The 21,822-nt window shown below is 42.4% G+C and overlaps 1 protein-coding gene and 1 non-coding gene across 3 annotated transcripts in view; both read left to right on the top strand.

The window, feature by feature from the left end:
• Window positions 1-21,822, top strand: part of wnt5b (wingless-type MMTV integration site family, member 5b) — an 82,870-nt gene that overhangs the window by 45,506 nt on the left and 15,542 nt on the right. For both annotated transcript variants that reach the window (XM_007898507.2, XM_007898506.2), the window contains exons 2-3: window positions 13,125-13,273; window positions 14,352-14,599. In XM_007898507.2, coding sequence (XP_007896698.1) covers window positions 13,194-13,273; window positions 14,352-14,599 — 328 coding nt within the window. In that variant the 5' untranslated portion in view covers window positions 13,125-13,193. The remainder of the gene's footprint in view (window positions 1-13,124; window positions 13,274-14,351; window positions 14,600-21,822) is intronic.
• On the top strand, window positions 6,054-6,125 carry trnak-cuu. The gene has a single exon. It is a non-coding gene; the product is annotated as a tRNA-Lys (tRNA).

Here is a 21,822-nt window from a genome sequence, read left to right as displayed (position 1 = left end):
TGTTTAACGGTTCACTGATCTGCTGTGTATCAAACCTTGAAATTGGCAGAGGTAACCAAACTAAATGTCCAAGCTAAATATAAATATATACATGGTGGAGTTGGACAGTATCTGTATATTTTCTGATCATTAGACTTTTTATTTTTGAAATGCAATGTCTCAGAGGATTAGTGTCAAATCACAACCAATAAAGGTTCAGTATATAAAATTGTAAATGGTATTTAAAAAGTAAACCCAAAGCAATAGTTTGAGATGAAACAAGATGATACAGTTGAACAAGATGATATAGGCTTCAAGTTGCAAAGGACAATTTTAGGATAGACAACAGGATGTATTTCTTTACCTAGTGGGTAAATAATGACTGAAATAGGTTGTCAGGTGGTTGAGACCAGGATGCTGACTTATTTAATAAACAGCTTGGCACTGTGATGGGATGACAGTATGGTAAGGATTCTGTAAGTATTCTGCAAGGATAAGAGGAAATGGGCCGATGGAGCTTTTTCATCCAAATCTTGTTATCTTCCAGGCTGATTGGGTCATAGAAAGAGAACATATTTTTTGCAATCTGAATGCAATTTCAAATGTTCAGGGATCATTTTGGAGGTTCAAAACCAATTTAGAAACAAGAAAATATTTTTCAGTTACATCCAAATAACGCTTCTAAACATCGGATCCCACTTTGGCTCTATAGTCAATATTTCTTGTGGTTCATAAAGAAGTTGAACTTCAGGAAAGTGGTGACGGCAGTCTAGACGGCGGTCTGCTCCACATCCCCTGCACCAACCGCCCTACCATCGGTGGCCGGGCCTTCAGCCTCTCAGCCCCTAGGCTCTGGAACTCCATCCTCCAGTGCCTTCGCCTTGCTTCCTCCCTTTCCTCCTTCAAGGCCGGTCTCAAGACCTTTCTCTTTCACCGTGCCTTCAGCTCCCCTCTCGACTCTCTACCCCCTCCTCGCTCCCTCCCTTCCCTCACCCTGACCATTTCCCCCCTGCTCAAGTCCTTACCCAACTGTCCAGCGCCTTGGGACGTCCTCCCGACGTGAAAAGTGCTCTATAAAGGAAATCTTGTTGTTGTTGTAGTAGATTGTGACTTGAGCAATCTATCAACAGGAAACTCCCACAAGCCAATCATTTCAATATGGATAGAAGTGCACAAACTGTTGTCTGAGTTAAATGGTGAATAAGCAATTCATGTATTCCCCTGGGGGACTCTTGAGAGACCAAATAAGAGTATCTTAATTGATAGATTTGACCCTAAAACAACAACTTTTTATGCTGTCTGTGAAAAGAACATCCTTGAGCTCCATTGTCAACCAGTGTCTTGATTCACTGCCAGTTTAACCTAAAGGAGCAAGACCACCTTGGATTTCACATTTGACGAAAGCATTCAATGGACCGAAATTCATAACAGGATGCTCCTAATGCTTTGAAAGGCTTAATTTATGTTATAACAGTGTTCCTTTCTTCTTCTGAAAGGACAGCCAGTGAGGACAGCAGTATCTGAATCTTGGCTAAATGTCCCCAAGATCTATACATTTGTAATGAATTGTCTTCAGTTTCAAAAATTGGCTGCCTTATGCCCAGGATATCCACTGAGGCAACATTAGACAATCTTGACAACATGGGAGTATTGAGTGATAGCTTAGAGCTGGTCTACCCTCTGGTGAGTTGAACTGATTGCAGCAGAATCCATTTATTGACAGGAAGAAGAAAATTATTGCCCTTCATGATAGTCTTTACCTTAGCACTTGAATAATCTCTGCAAGTGGCACCCAGAGAGAGATGGCCATTTTATTGTTGGTTGACCCAGTAAAGCCTGTTCACCATGTTTGAGTCTGGAAGATACTTAGCCAAATAACCTCATACTCCGTCTTGGATGTTTCTCAACAGAGGAGAGCAGGACAAATCCTGCAAAGTTAAAAGTACAGTGGAAGAAATTTGTACAGAAGCTTTTTCCTGGGGCATCTGAGTCAACCATGTTCAGTCTCAGTACAAACCTAGAATTTATGATGTCAAAAATGTTTGTCAGCTAATTTACTAGTGCTTCGGGGAAGGGTGGCAGAATTTTCCCCTTCTTGTGGGACCTTGCTGTGCAAACTGTCTACTGCATTTGCCTACACAGTACAGAATTACTACTCTTCACTGCAAATACTGTAAAACTCTATGAGAAGGCTTCTTGATATAAAAGGCGTTTTATCAATTGCAAGGATTTTTATTCTATTTCAGCATGAGTCTACAACAGACTCCAAGGTAACTGCTTGAGACTGAACCAGAGTGTGTGTGTATGATCTTTTGGGGAAAGAATAAGAAGACTCGTGACATAGAAAAAAAAGGGGCTGATTGACAGATGCTTGATGTGTAAGCTGTTACTTCAGCAAAGGTGTTGAAGATTCTGTCTTGCCCTCACTGAGGATAGATTCTCTGGAACCCTAATCAACTTTCGGAGTGAGGCATTCACAGTCAGAGGGGAGGAATGAGGTAAAAATGGATAGATGAGGCTCTCCAACTTCCCATTACAACCAACTCCACACCCTGAGAAGGATACAAACAACAACAATTTGCATTTATGTAGTTCCCTTTCAAGGGTAACACCTTAGAGCTTTTAACAATGGCAGAGCTTGATACTGTGCTGGGGAGAGAGGCGAGGTTGACTGTAGGAACAGTCAAAGAGAAAGGTCTCCAGATGTGATCCGAAGATGAGCAATGAGGGGGCAAGTCAGGGGAAGAGTGCCTTCAGCTCCCCTCTCGACTCTCTACCCCCTCCTCGCTCCCTCCCTTCCCTCCCCTCACCCTGACCATTTCCCCCCTGCTCGGGTCCTGACCCAACTGTACAGCGCCTTGGGACGTCCTCCTGGCGTGAAAGGCGCTCTATAAATGGAATCTTGTTGTTGTTGTTAGGTCAGGGTATTGAGGGATATGGGGCAAGGGCGGGTAATTGGATTTGAAATACAGATCAGCTATGATCTTATTGAATGGTGGAATAGACTTGAGGGCTGAATAGCCCACTCCTGTTCCTATGTTTCCATGAATCATTAGGAAGTTCCAATTCTGTTTCCTTTTTCCTTCACAGCTTTCTTATTGGACAATGTCAGTTGGAACTGTTGCACTTTGAAACCTCATAGAAATGGTAGTGTCTCCTTGGTTAAGAGTCTATTTGACTTGTGTGTAGGGAAGGGTGGGTGGTTAATTGCAGCCTCTCAATTCTGACATCTAGGCTACAAGAGACTGAAAAGACATCAACTTCCAAATGGTGGGCAATTTTATGCTATAGAGTATAGACAGTACACTTTACATTGAGACGGCCTGAAAAGAAAGCATCATTTTACTTTCTAGAGACCTAGAGAAAACTTTTGTTCGATCAGTCTGAAAAGGATTCATCTCCTTAGTGAAACTTGTCAGTTTAACAAAGTAGGGTCTAATAAAATTTTATGATTGAAAACAGGATTTCTTAATAAGGAAAGGAGGTTGGGTTGCGTGATGTACATTTGCTTCCTGGAAGGAATCTATGTTTGGTTTCAGAGTCCTTACTAAGAATTCTTGTTTGAAATCACTGTATTTTAGCCCCCAGCAAATATAACCCACTAACATATGTGACTTTGAGCACATAGGTTGACACTTGAATGCAATGCTGGGAGACCTTTGCATTGTCAGAGTGCCATCAAGATATTAAACTGCAGTCTTGTCTGCCTACTCAAATGAAAGTTAAAGATCCTATGGCACTATTTGAAAAGAACAGAAGTTTCTCCCTGTGTCCTGGCCAACAATCCCCCAGATTGGTTATTCACTCTGGGGCTGTTTGTGGGACAATGTTCTGCGCAAATTGACTGCCACATTCACCTACATATATAGTCACTATATTTTGGAGGTACCATATCAAATGCGAGACATATTATAATTTATTATTATTAAGGTCCCTCACTGAACCAATCTCTCTCACAAGAAGAGTAGGCAAAGTTGTTGACTATCATCCACTCGATTCAATGTAACGATGTGTTCAATGCCATTGAGAGGGAAGGCTTTGGAGTGTGCATTCCAGGCTTTTCAATAGAATTTAAGCACTTTTGCTTGTTGTCGATGTTGTGATCTTGCCAGACACACTGGGCAGGAGACTTTGTATGATGCACTCAGATGCATTAACACTGGGCCATTTGTTTGGACCTGGTGCTGAGTGTGGTGTTATGGTTCTCCTCAAGTAGAAATCTTGAAAGTATAGATTGGAAGGTTCAAATGACACAATTACTGCTTTGTATCGATGTCTGGAGGATACCAGCCTTCAAGAGACATTCTGGATGTTTCTGTCTCTCTTCTATGATCGCAAAGTCCCATTGCAGATTAAGCTTGTGGATATAGAATGTGTGTCGAAACAGTTCTCCTTCATGTTTTGTAGCTCCTGGCCATGAAGTTTTAGAATTTCCTTTGATCTATTTGAATGGTCCAAGACCAAGCTGTGAGGTTGGTTTGTCAGACAGAGAGGAAGCAGCTGCAGCAAGGGAGGGTTCCAGCTTATACTGTTCTGTTGCCCAGCACCTTGGATTCAGAATCAGCTTCACAGCAGCACATCTCTTTGAAAAGGCCTCTTATATGAGGACTTGGACGAAACAGTCAATGACATGTAAGCTTGATACATGAGAGGGGACTTGGACCTCAAGAACATCAAGGTTGCTGGCACATTGCAAGTTATCCCATGTAGGTCCTTCCAATGCCCTGAAGGTAGATATCCATCAAATAGCTGTTCAGCAAACACAGAGTCTTGGGTCATAGTTGTTGGAAAACTTTCCTAGATGGTGGCTTTGTTAATGCATGTTCATGTATCCAGGGCTTGATACTTACTTTGGAAGGTTAGCAGATGCTTTTGAAGCTCCATATCTCCAAATGGTGGAAACTCTGCCCAATGGTAGTTAGGTGGATGGTAGTGATACCTTCACATATTTATGCAAGTACCACATGAAAGACTCCTCCACAAACTGTGGTTACTGGGTATCAAGAGCAAAACATAATAATAATAATAATGGATGTGGCTGAGTCAATTATCACCCCTAGATCTCTTTCAGCTTCCTCCTTGATATACTACCGCCTTATCAACCTGTCCGCTCCCACCGTTCAGCAGACTCTGGCCTGCTACATGTCTTCCACCCGACTCACCCTACCATCGGCGGCCGGGCTTTCAGCCTCTCTGCCCCCACCCATTGTAACTCCGTCCCACAATCCCTTCGCTTTGCTCCCTCCCTTGCTTCCTTCAAGGCACGATTGAAGACCTTCATTTTTGATTGTGCCTTCAGCCGCTCTGCTCTCCCTCATCCCCACGCTCAGGTCCTGATCCCCGACTATTCAGTGCCTTGGGATGTCCTCCTAACGTGAAATGCCCTTTACAAATATAATTTTATTGTTGCTGTATTAAGCTTCATTTGACAGTTATCAGCCCACGTGCATACTCTATCAAGTTCTTTTTATAAGACCTTTGCTGTCTCCTCTGATTCTACAGTTCCGCCCACTTGGTGTCATCTGCAAATGTAACTTTCTTACACTGGGATTGTGAATCCAGATCATTATAATAATAATAATAATAATAATAATAATAATAATCCTTGCATTTGATATAGCGTTTTTCACGTCGGGAGGACGTCCCAAAGCGCTTCACAGAACACATTGTAAAGTAAATTGACTGAATATTTGTGGGCGAATGCGGCAGCCAATTGTGCACAGCAATGTCCCACAAATAGTCGTAGATTGAAAATGACCAATTTATTATTGTTCTTGGTTTTGGAGGTATTATTATTAGGCGTGTGGAGTAAGGAAACTTGCCCAAGGTTTCGCCCTGCCTGGAATTGAACTCAGGTCTCTCGCTTGCAAAGCGAGTGCTCTAACCACTGAGCTACAGGATTCCACTCCATTAATATATATGAGGGACAGGAGGGGTCCCAGTACAGACCTTTGTGGCATATCACTGAGTACCTACCTCTCCACATTTTGACCTAGCTCTCCTAACAAAGATCCTCTGCTTCCTTCCTGAAACCATGTGTGAATGCATTGCTGGCATCCTATATATTAATATGGAGTCCTGTATCTCAGTGGTTAGAGCACTCGCCTCTTAAGCGAGAGAGCTGGGTTCAATTCCCAGCCGGATGAAACCTTGAACAAGTTTCCTTACTCCACATGTCTGATAATAATCCCTCAAGAAAAAAAAACAATAAATTGGTCACTTCAATCCAAGACTGTTTGTGGGACACTGCTGTGTGCAATTGGCTGCCGTGTTTTGCCCACAAATATACAGCCAATTCACTTTACAGTATATTCTGTGAAGCGCTTTGAGATGTCTAGAAGATGTGAAAAGCGCTATATCAAATGCAAGGATTATTATTATTATCCTCCTAATTACACATTTCTACCATGAGCAGTGTTTCAAGCATTGGAGGCATGGAGCTGCAACAGCAATAGTTGCAACTGATTAATACTAGGTGCCCCAGAGGATGTGTTTACCCTGAGGAAAAGAGCAAAACTTGTTGGATGAATCAAACTGTTGTCTTTATCCTTGGTCCTTCTTCTGTAACTTTTATAACAACAACAAGAAAATTACATTTGTAGTGTCTATAAGTATGGTGTTAATAACTAGACCCAATTATTCATGTTTCATCTACAAAAATAATAATAATCTTTGCATTCGATAGTGTGCCTTATGAAATTGAAACATCTCAAAGCATTTTTCAGCAACATGTATATGTGGGCTACTGCAGAAAAAAAATGATACAGCAATGTCCCACAACAAATGTGGATTTAATAAACTTTTTTCCATTTGGGTGATTGTTAGCCAGGACAAAGGGAGAAACTCTTTTTGACTGGTGCCTTGGAATTTTTAAAGTCCAGTTGGTGAGGCAGATCGGGCCTTTATTTGGTATCTAATCTGAAGAACAGCACCTCTGAAAAATGCAGCACCTCCGACATCATTCCTCCAGCACTGCATTGGAGTGTACTATCAGCCTCGACTATGAGCTCAGAGTTCCAACATGGGGCTTAAACCCACAACCTACTGATTTTGAGGAGTAAATGCTACCAACAGAGTCGGGCTGACAACAGAATTATGCGGTGTTACCATCACTTCCTTAAACTTGCACTTGCTTTAGTGCCTGTCTATGCATTTGTGGGAAAACGTGATAGCTGATCTGCGCACAGCAAGGTTCAACAAACAGCTATGCAGTGAATGTCTAATTTATTCTGGAAGATACCGGGAAGAAAAACTACCTTCCCTTTTTGAATAGTCAGACAGGATTTTTTAACATCCACCAGGACTTGCAGTCAAGACCTGAAGAATGACAACTCCAGCAATGCAGCACTTCCCGAGTACTGAACTGGGGTGCTACCTTGACTGTGATCTTAAATAATATATATAATATAATAATAATCCTTACATTTGATATAGTGTCTTATGATGTCTTTAAGATGTCTCAAAGCGCTTCACAGAATATACTGTAAAGTCAATTGATTGAGTGGGCGAAAGTCCCAATGTTTGCTATAAAAATACACTAACACTCAATGCACATATTTTACATTTTGTGTTTGTGTATCCATAGTAATGGAGTATTAAGCATATGTGTAATATCTCTATCCCAAGATGATGATCGAGGACTCATTTTCATTGTATGGTGAATGAGTAGTCTCATCCAGATGTGATCAGAACGGTTGTTGGCACAGAGAACATGAGCATTTTATTTGCAGAACCCTTCCCATTTTGATGCATGAAAATCAGATAAAAAATCATAATTTTGGGTGAAGCCAGGTCAATATTGAGGTTCAGGGTTTTTGAAAGCAAATTTTAGTCAACTGAAGGCCAATTTTGACTCTAACCTGCAAAATAAATGAAATAATGGTATCAAGTATACAGCATATAAAATGAAAGTGAGAATATTTTTTTAAAAAGCAAGAGTAGGCAAGAGAATGTGGGGTGTGAGCAAGCAGAACTATTTTGATTTTATTTAACTCACGCTAAGTTATATAAGGTTACCATATTACTTCTAAAATTTGAATGGTGTTATTACTGTAATATTATATTTGTTTTAGTCTCACAGTGAGAACTGAAAACTTTATTTTTTTTAAAAAAATGACCAGCCCAAGGAGACTGGAATTTCCCTGAACTGCCAACTTAATTAAATCCAGGTTCAATTAAAGTGTGGCCAACATTGAGGGCGTAATTATGAAGTGGGGAGATTCCAGGTGTGGGGGGGGGGGGGGGGGGGGGGGAGGTTGGGGAAGCATTCTGAGGCAAATCGCAAACTAATTGGAATTGAAATGTAAATGAAATATTTGCTTTAATATGATAGAAATCATTGATTTGGCAGGTCTGCAAGAAAAGTTGCACAACCTCAGTAGGTTTGCTTCTGGTTTGCCAGTGTGAGGTGCTTCCTCGATTGCTTCTTTGATCTGAAAGGTGAAAGCAGAGCCTGAACCACTTCTGCACAGCTCCCTGTGTTATTATGAGTGTCAGACCCTCTAATGGGAAACGTGCCTCTAATGAGGCGGACCCTGATGCCACTAGTATTTGCTTCCCTTCCAGGTAAAAGTAAATGTTCAGAATCCTTTGCATTCAGCAGAGAAACTTGTACATAATAACAAGGGCATTCCCAATTTGTAAACTTATCTAGGTTGATTCAAGTTCTGCCCATTCAGAAGGATTGCAAGAATTATTATTATTATTATTATTATTGTTATTATCTGCGTGGCAGCCAAATTATCCACTGTCCTGAGTGGGTAGAATGAAACAACTCTAACGTTTTCATTTGAATGTATTTGGAAAGAAAAATATTAACCACATGCCCTTATTGAAATATAGATAACTTGAAGATTTGAGCGGAGAGCAAACAATGTAGTGTGCAACAACCGCAGCATTTTGCAGATGGAGAGCAGTATCTTCCTGAACTGAAATTGTTCTTCCAGTTTCCTTGTCCACGATTCCTGCTATACTGTTGGGCTGGGAAGCAGCTCCTTTGGAGCTTGATAAAGAGCGCCACCTCGTGGTATTAAACATTTCACGAAAATAGCCTAGTGCTGTATTAGTTATAATTCTATAAATTATCTTTATCTTTAGAAATTAGCTTATACTGGACCGATAACGATATTTCCCCTCAACAGGTGGGATGTCCATCTCGGTTAGGGGTGGGGGGCTGGTGGTATGATTAATTTGTTGTCCTGGAATCTATTTCAGTGTCCATCTGTGACAAGAGCATTTATGGGAAATCTAATCAGTTTTTAAAAATAAATGGATTCAGTTTGTTCTTGGAAACGATTTTAAAACCAGTTGGGAGTCCGATCCAAAGGTGATCCTTTGATCCATAATATGTTTCACTGTATTGTAATTTATATGGAATGGTGGGGAATTAGTGGGATTTTTATATAGTGTTCTGGAAATCTGCCATGCAGAAACCCATCACCAACTACATACACATGACTTTCGTTTGTCCATTGAAGAGCGCCTACTCCTGGAGAGTTAAGATACAGGTTTGCAAGATCCAAGGTTTGGAACCCCAGAGGATGTTGTGCACTGGGATACTACTGGTGCAGCTTAATCAGCAAAAAAACGTGCAGCCGACCATTGCAAAGCACTGGTACACTCTCCACTGTCTGTCCAGCGAGGATCATCCCACCTAATTGGGCTTTGGTTTCGGGGTTATCTGGAGTTGAGTAAAAAGAATCCGAGCCACAAGTCTTCCAATGAACCTGCCTGGTTGGCCATCATGAACAATACCCTAGGACTTGCCTGACTCAGATATTAGACTACTTTGACTGCCACAGAGGATTGACTCAATTCCAATCTTCCATTATTGGGCATACCACCTTGGAACTAACAACTTCAAAGAGACCTATGTACTTACCCCACTGGACTGCCATTAGATATGGTCATTAGATATCTGATAAGCAGGTTTGAAGTCTCCCTTGGTGGGTAGTAGGTCCCAGGCAAGCAACAGCAAAAAATCAGTATATAAGGTATGCATGCATTGCCAACCCGTTCTCCTGACCACAACCAGATGACATCAGTACCCATTGAGTGGTGATTTCACTAGTTGGAGATGCAGAGCTTCAGCAGCAGCTGCTGACCTCTCTGCACATCTGTCATGAAAGACAGAAAGATTCACCATAATTGTGCTTTAATTGATTATTTCATTTTGATGCTTGTTTTTTTTATTGGGGACAAACGGTAATAGTTTTATCAATAAACAGATGGCATAGAAAGCTATAGTTCAAAATGGAATAATATACACAGAGGGTACAATTATTGTGAATGTCTCAAAGTGCTTCACAGAATATACTGTAAAGTGAATTGACTATATTTGTGGGCAGAACTGTCTTTTGTAATCTAATGCAGCGCAGTCCAATTGCGCACAGCAATGTTCCTCAAACAGCCATGAAACTTTAGTTATTCTGGGATCATGTCTAAGTTTGGACCAGACTAATATTTTAACAAAATCCTGCTGTACTTAAGAAAACCATATCATTAGTTCTATGCAGCGCATAAATACAGCAATGCGCCACAAAGCAAGTTCTTAGTTAGTAGAAGGCAGTACAGTATCAATGGCAAGCTGTGCGGTGTTAGCTGGTTAGATTCCAGCAGTACCTCAACACACACTCTGGGGCCCCCAAGCCTTGGTTCTTGCCAACCTGCGCCTAATACTTTCCGAAATTAGGTAAGCAGGATGTGTCCCTCCAGGGAGAGAGTGCGCATTCAATTCCAACAATCTAACTGGGATTTCCAAGTGTAGGTGGGATGCATGGAGTTCTCAGTTTGGATACTCTTAAGCACGGTGATGGGTTTCTTTCTGCATGAATCAGACACCCGGCAAAATTATTTTTATTCAAAAAATAATTTCGATAACAAGATTTGTTTTAGTTTCAGCACCTTGGGACGTCCTCCCGACATGAAAGGCGCTATACAAATGTAATTTTGTTCTTGTTGTTGTAGTTATTGCAGACTTATGTCATACTATTCTAGACAATCGCACTGGTAATGTTAGAGGTGAATCCTAAACAAAATAAATGTTTGAAGAGTTGAGTTCTCTAGTTTTCTGGATCAATAAATGTCTGGCGTGTGTGCTATGTTTATCTCTCTGAGGTCCATTTGCTCTCCAGGTGGATGGCCATCATTGTAATCATTTTTCCCAAACTAAGCCAGTGGATTTTAGATTCAGCAAATATGAATGAGAGACAGAGAGAGACAGACAGACAGAGAGAGAGAGATCTGTATTACACCCCCCCCCCCAACCCCCATTTTAGTTCACCTATCTTGAAAAATGAAAAATAATAATAATGCTTGCATGTGATATAGCGCCTTATCACGTCTTCGAGACGTCTTCAAAGCGCTTCACAGAATATACTGTAAAGTTAATTGACTGTGTAGTTTGTGGGCGAAAAACTGAAGGAAAGTGAGTGATAATGACATGGGCTACCTGCATAATCCACTATGGTTAGCAGAAACTATATCTTTGCACTGCGCCTGGAACTGACAGAATAACTGGAGGACGCAACCGCGAACAGTTTGTTCGTATTTGCCTTGCAATACAATCCTGCTTTTTTATAATCTGGGTCTTATCGTAGTTTCTTTGCAAAAATCAATAGAAATCGGTGCACGCAAAATACCTTATCTGTCTCGTATATCTATTAAGATTACATGATAAGAGGGTTTTTTTCTTCTGCAAGTTGTGATTTCCAAGAGGAAGAGAGAGAGAGAGAGAGAGAGAGAGGGGGGTGGGGGGCAGAGTTAAAACACATGCCAGATCTTTTTGAAGGGGGATGTGAATGCTGAGTGGCTTTGGTGTTGCAAGACGCCAGGCTATTTCCGAAGTGTCTCTGAATGATAATACGATGCCATTAAGTGAGTCTCTGCAGTCTGTGCTTTCATCGTCCCAGGACCCCCACCGCCCCCCCACCTTTGGCCACAAGTCGGGAACTTCCACACCGAATGCAAACTTCCTCTCCGATGTTTCAAACACCGACCCGCTCCAGTTATTCGGAAAGTTATGATGTCGCTCTCTCTTTTATTTCTCTCTTCGTGTTTAATTTGGGGAAAAAGATCTACAATTGCAACCGGCTTTAAAAACGTCTTATTTTGACGTTGTTGCATTCTGTGGCACTGCCTAAAACATGTAAAATGAAACCACAAACGCTGTCAGAGGATTTGGGTTACAATGTTTAGTTGCATACAACGCTAATCCACTAACACGCGATTCACTTTATGAAATCGTGCTATAAGTGTGTTAGAAAGTCGTCGATCTGTTGGATGATCCAATCCTATTACCCAAACCAGACAGATATCAAATAGCTCAGTCCACTCGGATGGTCCAGTGGGTTATCGACGCCACATTTCTGTTCTGCTCGTTGAACTGTGCAACAGATGGGAATCCTCTTCCTGGACGGGCTGTGGTATGTTGAGGGTATCATCCTCCTACCCCCAGGACACCGTGTTTGTACAGCCTACGATCTGCATCCATTTGGTGTTTAGTTAACACTGGTGGTCGCGACCTGCTCGGAAGGAGAGCTTTGGTACTGTTGGCTGCTGCTACCGCTGAAAGCTCCAGCTTCTCCCCCCCCCTCTCCCTCTCTCTCTCTCTCCCCCCTCCCCTCTCCTCCCCCTCTCACCCCCCACCGCAAATCCGGAACCAGGTTATACAGTTTTCCTACGTTTTCCGAACAGCTTTCTCCCTCCCTTCCTTCCAGACCCCGCGGGGGGAAACATCGGGATGATAGGAAAAAGGACGTCTCTTCTGCTGAGCGTTTAAATGAAATCAAACCGACTGACTGCAGTGACCAAAAAAAACTTCCCACAACTTGTGTGTGTGTGTGTGTGTGTGTGAGACTGTCTCTGACCAATCGGGAGGAGGACACCGACCCTCTCTCACACACACACACACAAAAAAAACCCCACTATTGTCTTTAATAAGAGAATCGCTGGGATTCAGTCACTGGGGATTCAGTCAGACACTGCGCTCAGAATCTGCAAACAAGAAGTCGGGATAGTCCGTCTCTATAGATTTTTTAAATTTATATATCTTTTTTTATATAGAAAAAAACCAGTGTGTAGGGCTGGTGTCCTGGATGAGTTTTGATGGGAGTAGTTGGTTGACTGGCTTTGGATTTTATTTACAGAGGACAGCTGCGGTGCGATTGCTGGCTCAAGGGGTCCTGCATGCGGGTTGCACCCCGGCCAGGCTCACTATGACCGGGCTTCAGGTGCTGTTGGCTGCCGCTATCCTCTCCAGTTGCTCTCAGTGTCTGGTACAAGCCAATTCTTGGTGGTGAGTAAGTCCCGAAACCCCGTTACTCCAGTGAGCACTGGCGGAAACTTTTCATCTCGGTTTTAGCAATGCAACGATTCAACACCGGGCTCTCAGGCTTCAGAGTTACACAGTCAATATAACCCGAACATCAGCTGCACACCGTATACTGCGTTGTATTCGGTTGCATTCACTTTATAACGTGATAGATTGTTATGAACTTCACGATGTTACATTATTATGATGAGTCGTCACACGACACTTTTTTTTGGGGGGGAGAGAAACATCTTTGCCACTGATGCGGTTGTGATGGAGTTATTAATGGTTACGATTCTGAAGTCATTGGGTGAGGTTTAAGCCCGTGAAGGCAATGGCTCGTGTAGCAATTATAATGTTGAATGTAGGACATTTCTGTGCGTTTCGTTAAAGAAAAACACTCCCAGGCACAATAACAGATACACTGACATTTGAAGTCTTTGCTGTTTTGTTTAACTATAAAACTCTTTGGTTCAAAAAAACTCTCCCTCCTTCCCCTCACCACCCACACACAGAGTATATGAACACGTCCTCTCACATGTGTTTATGTGTATTGTGTAACACAAGGAATACATATGCACACATCACAGTGCCGACTTTCTCGAATTGCAGCCATATGATCCACATACCTTTCTCCCAGTGTCTGGGATTTAGTAGCGATTATATATATATATACCTAGAAAAATGTCGTAGTTTTGTCAAAAGTTGTTTTTTTTAAAAAAGTGGAATATGCACCACAACGCTCTTTTGTTTCTTGATTAAATTAAACGACATTTATACATCTCTGGGTTTATGAAGCGAATTGCATTATTGTACGACACCGAACAAAAGTGATCTGAGTGAATTCCACGGGTGGCACATTGCTCAATGTAACTGGTTTCTAATACCTCGGCAGTTAACAGGACCGTTTATAAAATGGTCATGTCTGTAAATATAATTTTCGAGATAGAGACAGAGAGATAAATGGGGGTGGGGACCATATACTGATAAAATGACCTGATTTTCCCTTTTCTCCATTGAAGTTGCTTAATAACTTTTCTTTGTAATCAATTGCAATTCTCAGGTCCCTGGCTATGAACCCTATCCAAAGACCCGAGATGTATATCATTGGAGCCCAGCCTCTCTGCAGTCAATTGACTGGCTTGTCCCAGGGCCAGAGGAAACTGTGTCAGTTGTACCAGGATCATATGGTTTTCATTGGAGAAGGGGCAAAAACCGGGATCAAGGAATGCCAATACCAGTTCAGACAGAGGCGATGGAACTGCAGTACAGTGGACAACACCTCCGTCTTTGGGAGGGTGATGCAAATAGGTGAGAATGTTCTATTGAGACCCTTCTTCCAACGCACACACACACACACACACAAAAAAAAATGCTACGGTGGATCATAACAAAGGTTTAACACCTAAGTGTCAGATCCGCTTTGTTCCTCCTCCTTCAGAAAAAAAGGAGCAGCCCAACCTTTTTTTTTACCCCCTAAAGCACAGCTCGGCTGGTCATTTGTGGTTGTTGCCTTGGTTTATGGCGAGGTGTTACCTTGTGCATTGTCCCGGGCTTTTTGAAATTCAATTATCTGGTGACAAGGGGTCGAGAAATCCGGGGTCGGATTGATGTTTCCGACCCCGCAGCACAATAAATTGTAGCGTTAGAGCCAGAGGACTGGAGAGTGGAGCTGCGATCCATATGCACAGCAGATGGATAGGGGCGTTTGGCCAGAGTTTGCAAGACTTCTTCTTTCCCTGGGCTGTTTGTCTTTTTTTTTGGAGGGGTGGGGATTCTTGGGGAGTTTACCTACTTCTCTTTATTGGAATAAGACTTTTCACACGTTTGCCAGGACAGGAGAATTTATCTGGACATTAAAAAAGGGGATGATCCAGCAATGCTGCTCGTTGCTCCAGGTGGACCATAATAAATAACCAGCACATTGCTCACTGGTTATTTGGGAGATACCTGTGCCCAGCAAGTAACGTCGATTGTGTTTTTTTTAACAAAGAGTTTTTCCAGCCTCCTCGACTGAACACTTTACAGTATTAAAGACAACCAAAGCAGACCGCAAATCAGCATTATGGGCAATTTAACATCAATATAAAAGGTCATGATGCAAAGCTACAACAGGCACTTTGCTTTTCAAATGCAGAATTCTAACTTTCCTTGCAAAATGTAAGTATCAGACCAGGGCATCTTAAATTTAAAATCAATTTTCAACTTTTTTAAATAAATGTACTTTTAATATTATGAGTTTAGCATCTATTCAATGGGTCTAATTTGTGGTATTTACCTTCAAATTCATTGACCTTTTATGGAATATTTATGGTGCAGTTTAGCTGCCTATGTCACATTCAGATCATTTCTAATCAATTATACTTTGAAAGTATTTTGCGATGTTTACTTTTTGTGAAAGGTGCTATATAAATGATTTTTTTATGGATTTCCATTAGAATTTTACATTAACTTGCAAAAGTTGCATCCTTAAGTAGAATGAAGTTACCACAATATATCAGGTTGATACGATATTCATCTGATTACCAGAAAACACTGCAATTTATACGATTCACATTACTATGAAGGAATCCCTTTACAAAATACTGAAACTTAGATAATACATTACAAATTACAACACAAATTTACATTTATATAGCGCCTTCCACAAAGCTTTGGAACTCTCTCCCTCAACCCCTTCGCATTGCCTCCTCCTTTCCCTCTTTTATATCATGACTGAAGACCTTCCTTCTTGAGCGTTCTTATAGTCACCTCTTCCCTTCCCCCTGGTTCGGTGTAAGGTTCTGCCACTGTTAAGCACTCCGAGATCCTGCCCCGTGTGAAGGGTGCTATATAAATGCAAGTTGCTGTCCTTATTTTCATTGGGAGGACATCCCAAGTTGCTAAACATTTCTGGCTTGACACCTGACTGTGTGGGGTGGGGGAATGGTAGAGTGTGGGAGCTGAGGGGCGTGGGGAAGGGAAAGATGATCGAAGGCACGGTCAAAGAGACACCAATGTTTGAATAACAAACAATGACACACATTTGCAAAAGGATTAGGATGTGTAGAATCTGATTTTTTTCAGTCATAGTCATGTTTTCATATTGAAGTGAAAGTGAGGAAAACTTTTTTTGGAGTAACTAAAATAAAGTTGTGCAGCATTTTTTTTACACAGAAGAAACATCAACTTAACCATTCTGTTAGGAAACTGAGACAATTATTGTTTTTTTTCCTGAACTCTTTCATGTTGTTCTAGTTATAGAAAAGGCAGGCCAGGCAATGTTAATTCATAGATCTTGGGGCCCTCAACTTTTCGTCAATGCATCACATAGTGGGATTTTAGCGTACATAATTTACAGTATTGAAATGTTTTGTTTCACCGTGAGTTAATTTCAAAGTTGATAATTTCCACTTTCTCTGTTGTGTACACCACTGCCCTTAAGACGTTGACTAAAATGCTGAAAATGGTTATTGAAATGATTTACAAAACAATCCATGCTTCTTAGTACAGCATTAATTTGGGGTTGAATATGGAACCCCAAGTAATAGCCCCAGGCCTGTCATCATAATTGAGGGAAAATGGCATCCTTCACACATCCCTTGTTTTGTTACTGACGGGAACCAAAAATACAGAGGAAAATTGGAGGGAAATATCCCTTTAAGATGTCATGATTTTATAGTGTCAGTGGAGGAGACAATCTATCAACCACCTGGCTATGTTTTAGTTTTATGATGGGTTCCCTAAGGATTTAGCTCAATTTGTGAAGCATTTTTGAGCCTGTGAGGTTTATTTCTCAGTACAAAAAAGGTACTGTCCCAACAGGCAAACAATTAGTGGAAATGACTGTCCAGATTGGATTTATTTGCTGGTGGATGAAAGACATCTTGGGTGTCAGATGTGGATGGGGGTAAGAACTGCCTAAGTAGAATGCCAGATAATATATAACTAATTGACGACAAGAGTCTAAGTCTTGGTAATCTTAAGATCTAAAAGTGAAGGCACACTCTTCCATAATTGGAGAGTGAAGTGCATAATAAAAGATTAAATATTGGGTACATAATTTTTGTGCAGAAGGCTATTGAGGTCCCAGACAAGGACACAGCATGATCAGGCATGGCATAATTCCCAAACTGCCTTCATACAGTGTGATTTCAAAGAATGTTCTCCCAAAGAACATACAGAGAGTTCATCACGGGAAATTGTAATGATGCCATCTTGGTGGATGGTTTCTCAGATACTTAGAAATAAGTTTAGCACAGCTTATGGAAAGCTCCAATTTAGCAGATATACGTTATGTATAACTGTGCTGTCAATTAGAGGTCAGTTGGATCCATTTGGAGAACCTGGCTTGACAACTAAGAGAAAGTCACTTGTGAGATAGTGAGTTTGGGAGGTACTGCCAGCCAGGATAACCAGAACTTTGGCTAATAAACCCAGGAGGGATTACTTTTGTCTCTCTGCTTTGACTTTCTTCAACAAACACCATTAGAATTGGGGATGGGGCAGGAAGAAACACACGCATATATCTATTTTGAAGAGAAAAAAACCCATATTGATACATCTTTAATATTTGGAGCCAGAGAAATTTACAGCACCGACAAAGGCCATTCAGGCTGATGATAAATTGCAGAGAAATCTATTTCCATGCAACCTCGAGTTCTACTTTGAATACAAAAATGGATGTTATTGTCCAAATAAAAACACAAAGATTGTGTTCTGCTGCAATGTGATCTTCTGGGTTTAGGGAGTATACTTGGAGGTAAGAAGATTTTTTTTAACCTAAAATGTCATGTCCTACCTTGACTCTAATTTTAGAATTATAATGATAATAATAATCCTCGCACTTGATATAGCGCTTTATCATGCCTTTGAGACATCTCAAAGGGCTTTGCCGAATATACTGTAAAGCGAAATGACTGTATATTTGGAATTCTGTTATTTGACAAACAAACTGAGGTCCTGGAATGCACTAAGAATATAGTGATATCTATTCTAACTACCTCTTGACAATGAAGCCTCAAGAGCACATTACCCAAATAAGGATAGATGTGAATGTATGGCAAATGTAGATGGGGTTCTGACTAAGGCTGTGTTGTGCTGTGTCCTGAAGTGCCCATAAAAACCTTAGGTTCAGATGGTAACATTTGTTCCCCCCAGTTTGCTCATCAAAGGGTCTAGCCAAGAGATTCTTTGTTAGATTCCTGGGGGATTAATGAGAGGTGCTTAATGGTGGAGAAAAATCCCTCAGGCAATTAACCTTGCTTTTAGATCTGGGACTAGACACTGCTACATATTTTTGCAGTGAAGTGCTTCAGGGATTATCTTTCAGCAAGTATTGGTTCTTGAACAAAGTATTGGTGACTTGTGACAACAGCAGGAAACTCATTGGTTTGGAATTCAGCTCAGTAAATTTATTGGGTGTCAGGCTGGCTCAGTTGGTGACACTCACTTCTCAGTCAGAAGGTCATGATGAGTTCAAGCCCCATCTTGAGATTCTGAATTTGTGGTCTAGGCTGACACTGGAAGCGCATTGTCAAAGGTACCATGCTTCAGATGAGTCACTAACTTTACAGTAAATCCTGTGAAGCAGTTTGAGACGCTGAGACACATGATAACGCACTATATTAAATACAGAATTATTATTATTATTTTCATTTGCACTGAATTCTGGAAGAGGCATGTGTATTGCGAGTCCGGCCGTCTGAGCTCATAATTGGACAGAAGGGATTGCTATTTTGGGCATACCCTTTAGCATTGTATACTAGTATGGAAGCACTAAGGTTTTATGAATAGCACATCCATGGAGAAACTAAGCTTTGTGAAATGTATCTATTTAGGCTGGAACAGGGCCTGGTTATGTAGATCCTGCCATGTAACTTTAGAAATGGAGGAAAGGGAGGGTGGATTTTAGGACAATTTAGAACTGAGATCAAATATGTAGATGTCTGAGAGATCATTTACAACTCTGGAATAACAGGTCTGTACTGACTTTTCTTCTCTGTCCTTTAAGCACAGCTATTTAAGCCTCGATCCATGAGATGCTGCCAGACAGTTGACGTCCCAAGAGTAAATCATGGCAGTTGGGATCTGTAGAGGGTCTCAGGTCCATTGCGTAATTTCCATTTGTTTAAACAACCACAAATACATACAAAGTTGTTCTGACAATTCCATTCCCATCAGAGGCATTGTCCATAAACTGTTATATCAGAGACTGTAAGATGTTAGTTGTAAAGTGAGGCCTGTATTATGTAAAATATTATAATTTAACAGGGCCTGTGAACATTTGATTTTAAAATAATATATCCTCCTTATAGGGAGGTAATCAGGATTATTCTGGGGCTGAACTAGTTTTGGAGATGTGTCGAGAAAAAACAAGCAGGTCCATCCTAAGCCAGGATACCCTTGAAGGTTTAGACAAGCCATTCACCCTGCAAACCAAAGCCTGTGGTGCATGTTGGGTGAATCTTTTTTTTACTCCAATTATTTTGAAGGAACTATCCGATGCAGAAGCATCTCATTTGTTGGCCGTCTGTTCCATCCTCTGTATTATGTGCGCGTGTGTATGTGCTTGGGGTGGGGAATGATGACTTTTGATCCCAGTTTTCTTCTTAATCAGCAACATATCTGACACATTAGGAAACCCACCACAGTTCAGCTCTTACTGATGAGCCAGGCTTGCTGATCTGTCATCAGCAGTATGCTCGAGTACTGTGAACCTGCCTGGCTCAGGAGTTGAACTACAGAGAGGACTCTGTAATCAATCATGTCATCTCGAAGCCTGTTCAGCACCAATGAGACCCTGCTCACCTCCCCCCAGGAGGATAGTCACGAATAGGGTAGCTTGTGCTTTGTAAGCTACCTTTATGTTCTAGTAGTCGAAGTCCAATGCTGCCTGCCAGGCTTGCTCAACGACAACTCTTAATCAATGTCCTCATGTGAGGGGCTTTGGCAAAAAAGTGCATCTGCTGTGACTGACAGGGTGTCTAGTAACAAATCAGTCTGGTTGGAGCCCTCTCCCTGCAATTACCCGACCTGCCCCTAAAACTCTCCGAACCCGTACACAACCTAGGCATCAGGCTCGACCCCCAATTATCCTTCCTCCCCCACATCCGGTCCCTCACCAGCACTTTTTTCCACCTCTGATGCATCGCCCGTCTCCACCAATATCTCACCCCAAAAGCCGCCGAAACCCTGGTCCATGCCTTTGTCACCTCGGCTGGACTATTCAAATGCCCTCCTCGCCGGTCTCCCATCCACTACCATTCATAAAATCCAGGTCATCCAGAATTCTGCTGCCCGCATTCTTACCCGCACCAAACTCTGCTCCCCAATTACCCCAGTCCTTGCCAGACTGCACTGTCTGCCTGTCCCAAAGAGGATCGATTTCAAGATCCTCGCTCTTGTTTTCAAATCCCTCCACTCCTCTGCACACCCCTACATCTCTGACCTCCTCTCTCCTCACAACAATATTTCCCTTGGTGACATCATCTGCAGACATGGGGTCAACTTCCACATGTATGCGGATGATACCCAACTCTATCTTTCTGCCTCCACCCTCAACTCCAGGACCACTGCTGTCCTGACAGACTGCCTGTCGGAAATTAAGTCCTTGATGAGGGCAGATTTCCTACAGTTGAATGTGAACAAGACTGAGGCCCTCTTGATTGGCTCGCGCCACCGCCTCAGCACCTCAGGCTTTGGCAACATCAACCTCCATGGTTCCACACTACAACTCACCAAGCCAGTCAGGAACTTAGGTGTCTTGTTCGACCCTCAACTGTCTTTTCTTCCCCACATCCAAGCCATGACCCGCTCTGCCTTCCCTCACCTCCGTAACATCACCCGACTCCGCCACTACCTCACCCCTCAGGCCGCTGAAACTCTTGTTCATGCCTTCATCACCTCCAGGCTCGACTATGCAAACGCCCTGCTTGTCGGCCTTCCCAACTCCTCCCTCCACAGGCTGCAGATAATCCAGAACTCTGCAGCCTCTCCCGCACCAAACTCTGTGACCCCATCTCCCCCACTCTCGCCCGACTTCACTGGCTCCCTATCCTTCACAGGATCCAGTTCAAGATCCTGGTCCTCACATACAAAGCCCTCCATGGCCTCACCCCACCCTACCTCTGCGACCTCCTAACGCCCTACCAACCCCCCCATTCCCTCCACTCAGCCGGCTCTGGCCTGCTCCACATCCCCCGACCCACCCGCCCCACCATTGGCCGGAGAGCCTTCAGCCACCCTGTCCCTAACCTCTGGAATTCCATCCCCCAGTCACTCCACCTCGTCTCCTCCTTAGCCTCCTTCAAGTTCCGCCTCAAGACCCACCTCTTCGACCATGCCATCAGCCACCCACCTTCCCCTCTCTTCCCCACCCAAACCCAGCTCGGGTCTGAAATGCTGTACTCTGTTCAGCGCCTTGGGATGTCCTCCCGACGTGAAAGGCACTATACAAATGTAATCTTGTTGTTGTTGTTGTTGCCTTTGCTCCACCGAGTCTGGCCTCCTCCTTGTCACCTGAATCCTCCGCTCCACCATCGGCGGCCGTGCCT

This window comes from Callorhinchus milii, unplaced genomic scaffold (genome assembly GCF_018977255.1).
Source record: "Callorhinchus milii isolate IMCB2004 unplaced genomic scaffold, IMCB_Cmil_1.0 Scaffold5, whole genome shotgun sequence".
Lineage (NCBI taxonomy): Eukaryota > Metazoa > Chordata > Chondrichthyes > Chimaeriformes > Callorhinchidae > Callorhinchus > Callorhinchus milii.
This window is presented reverse-complemented; position numbering and strand designations above follow the sequence as displayed.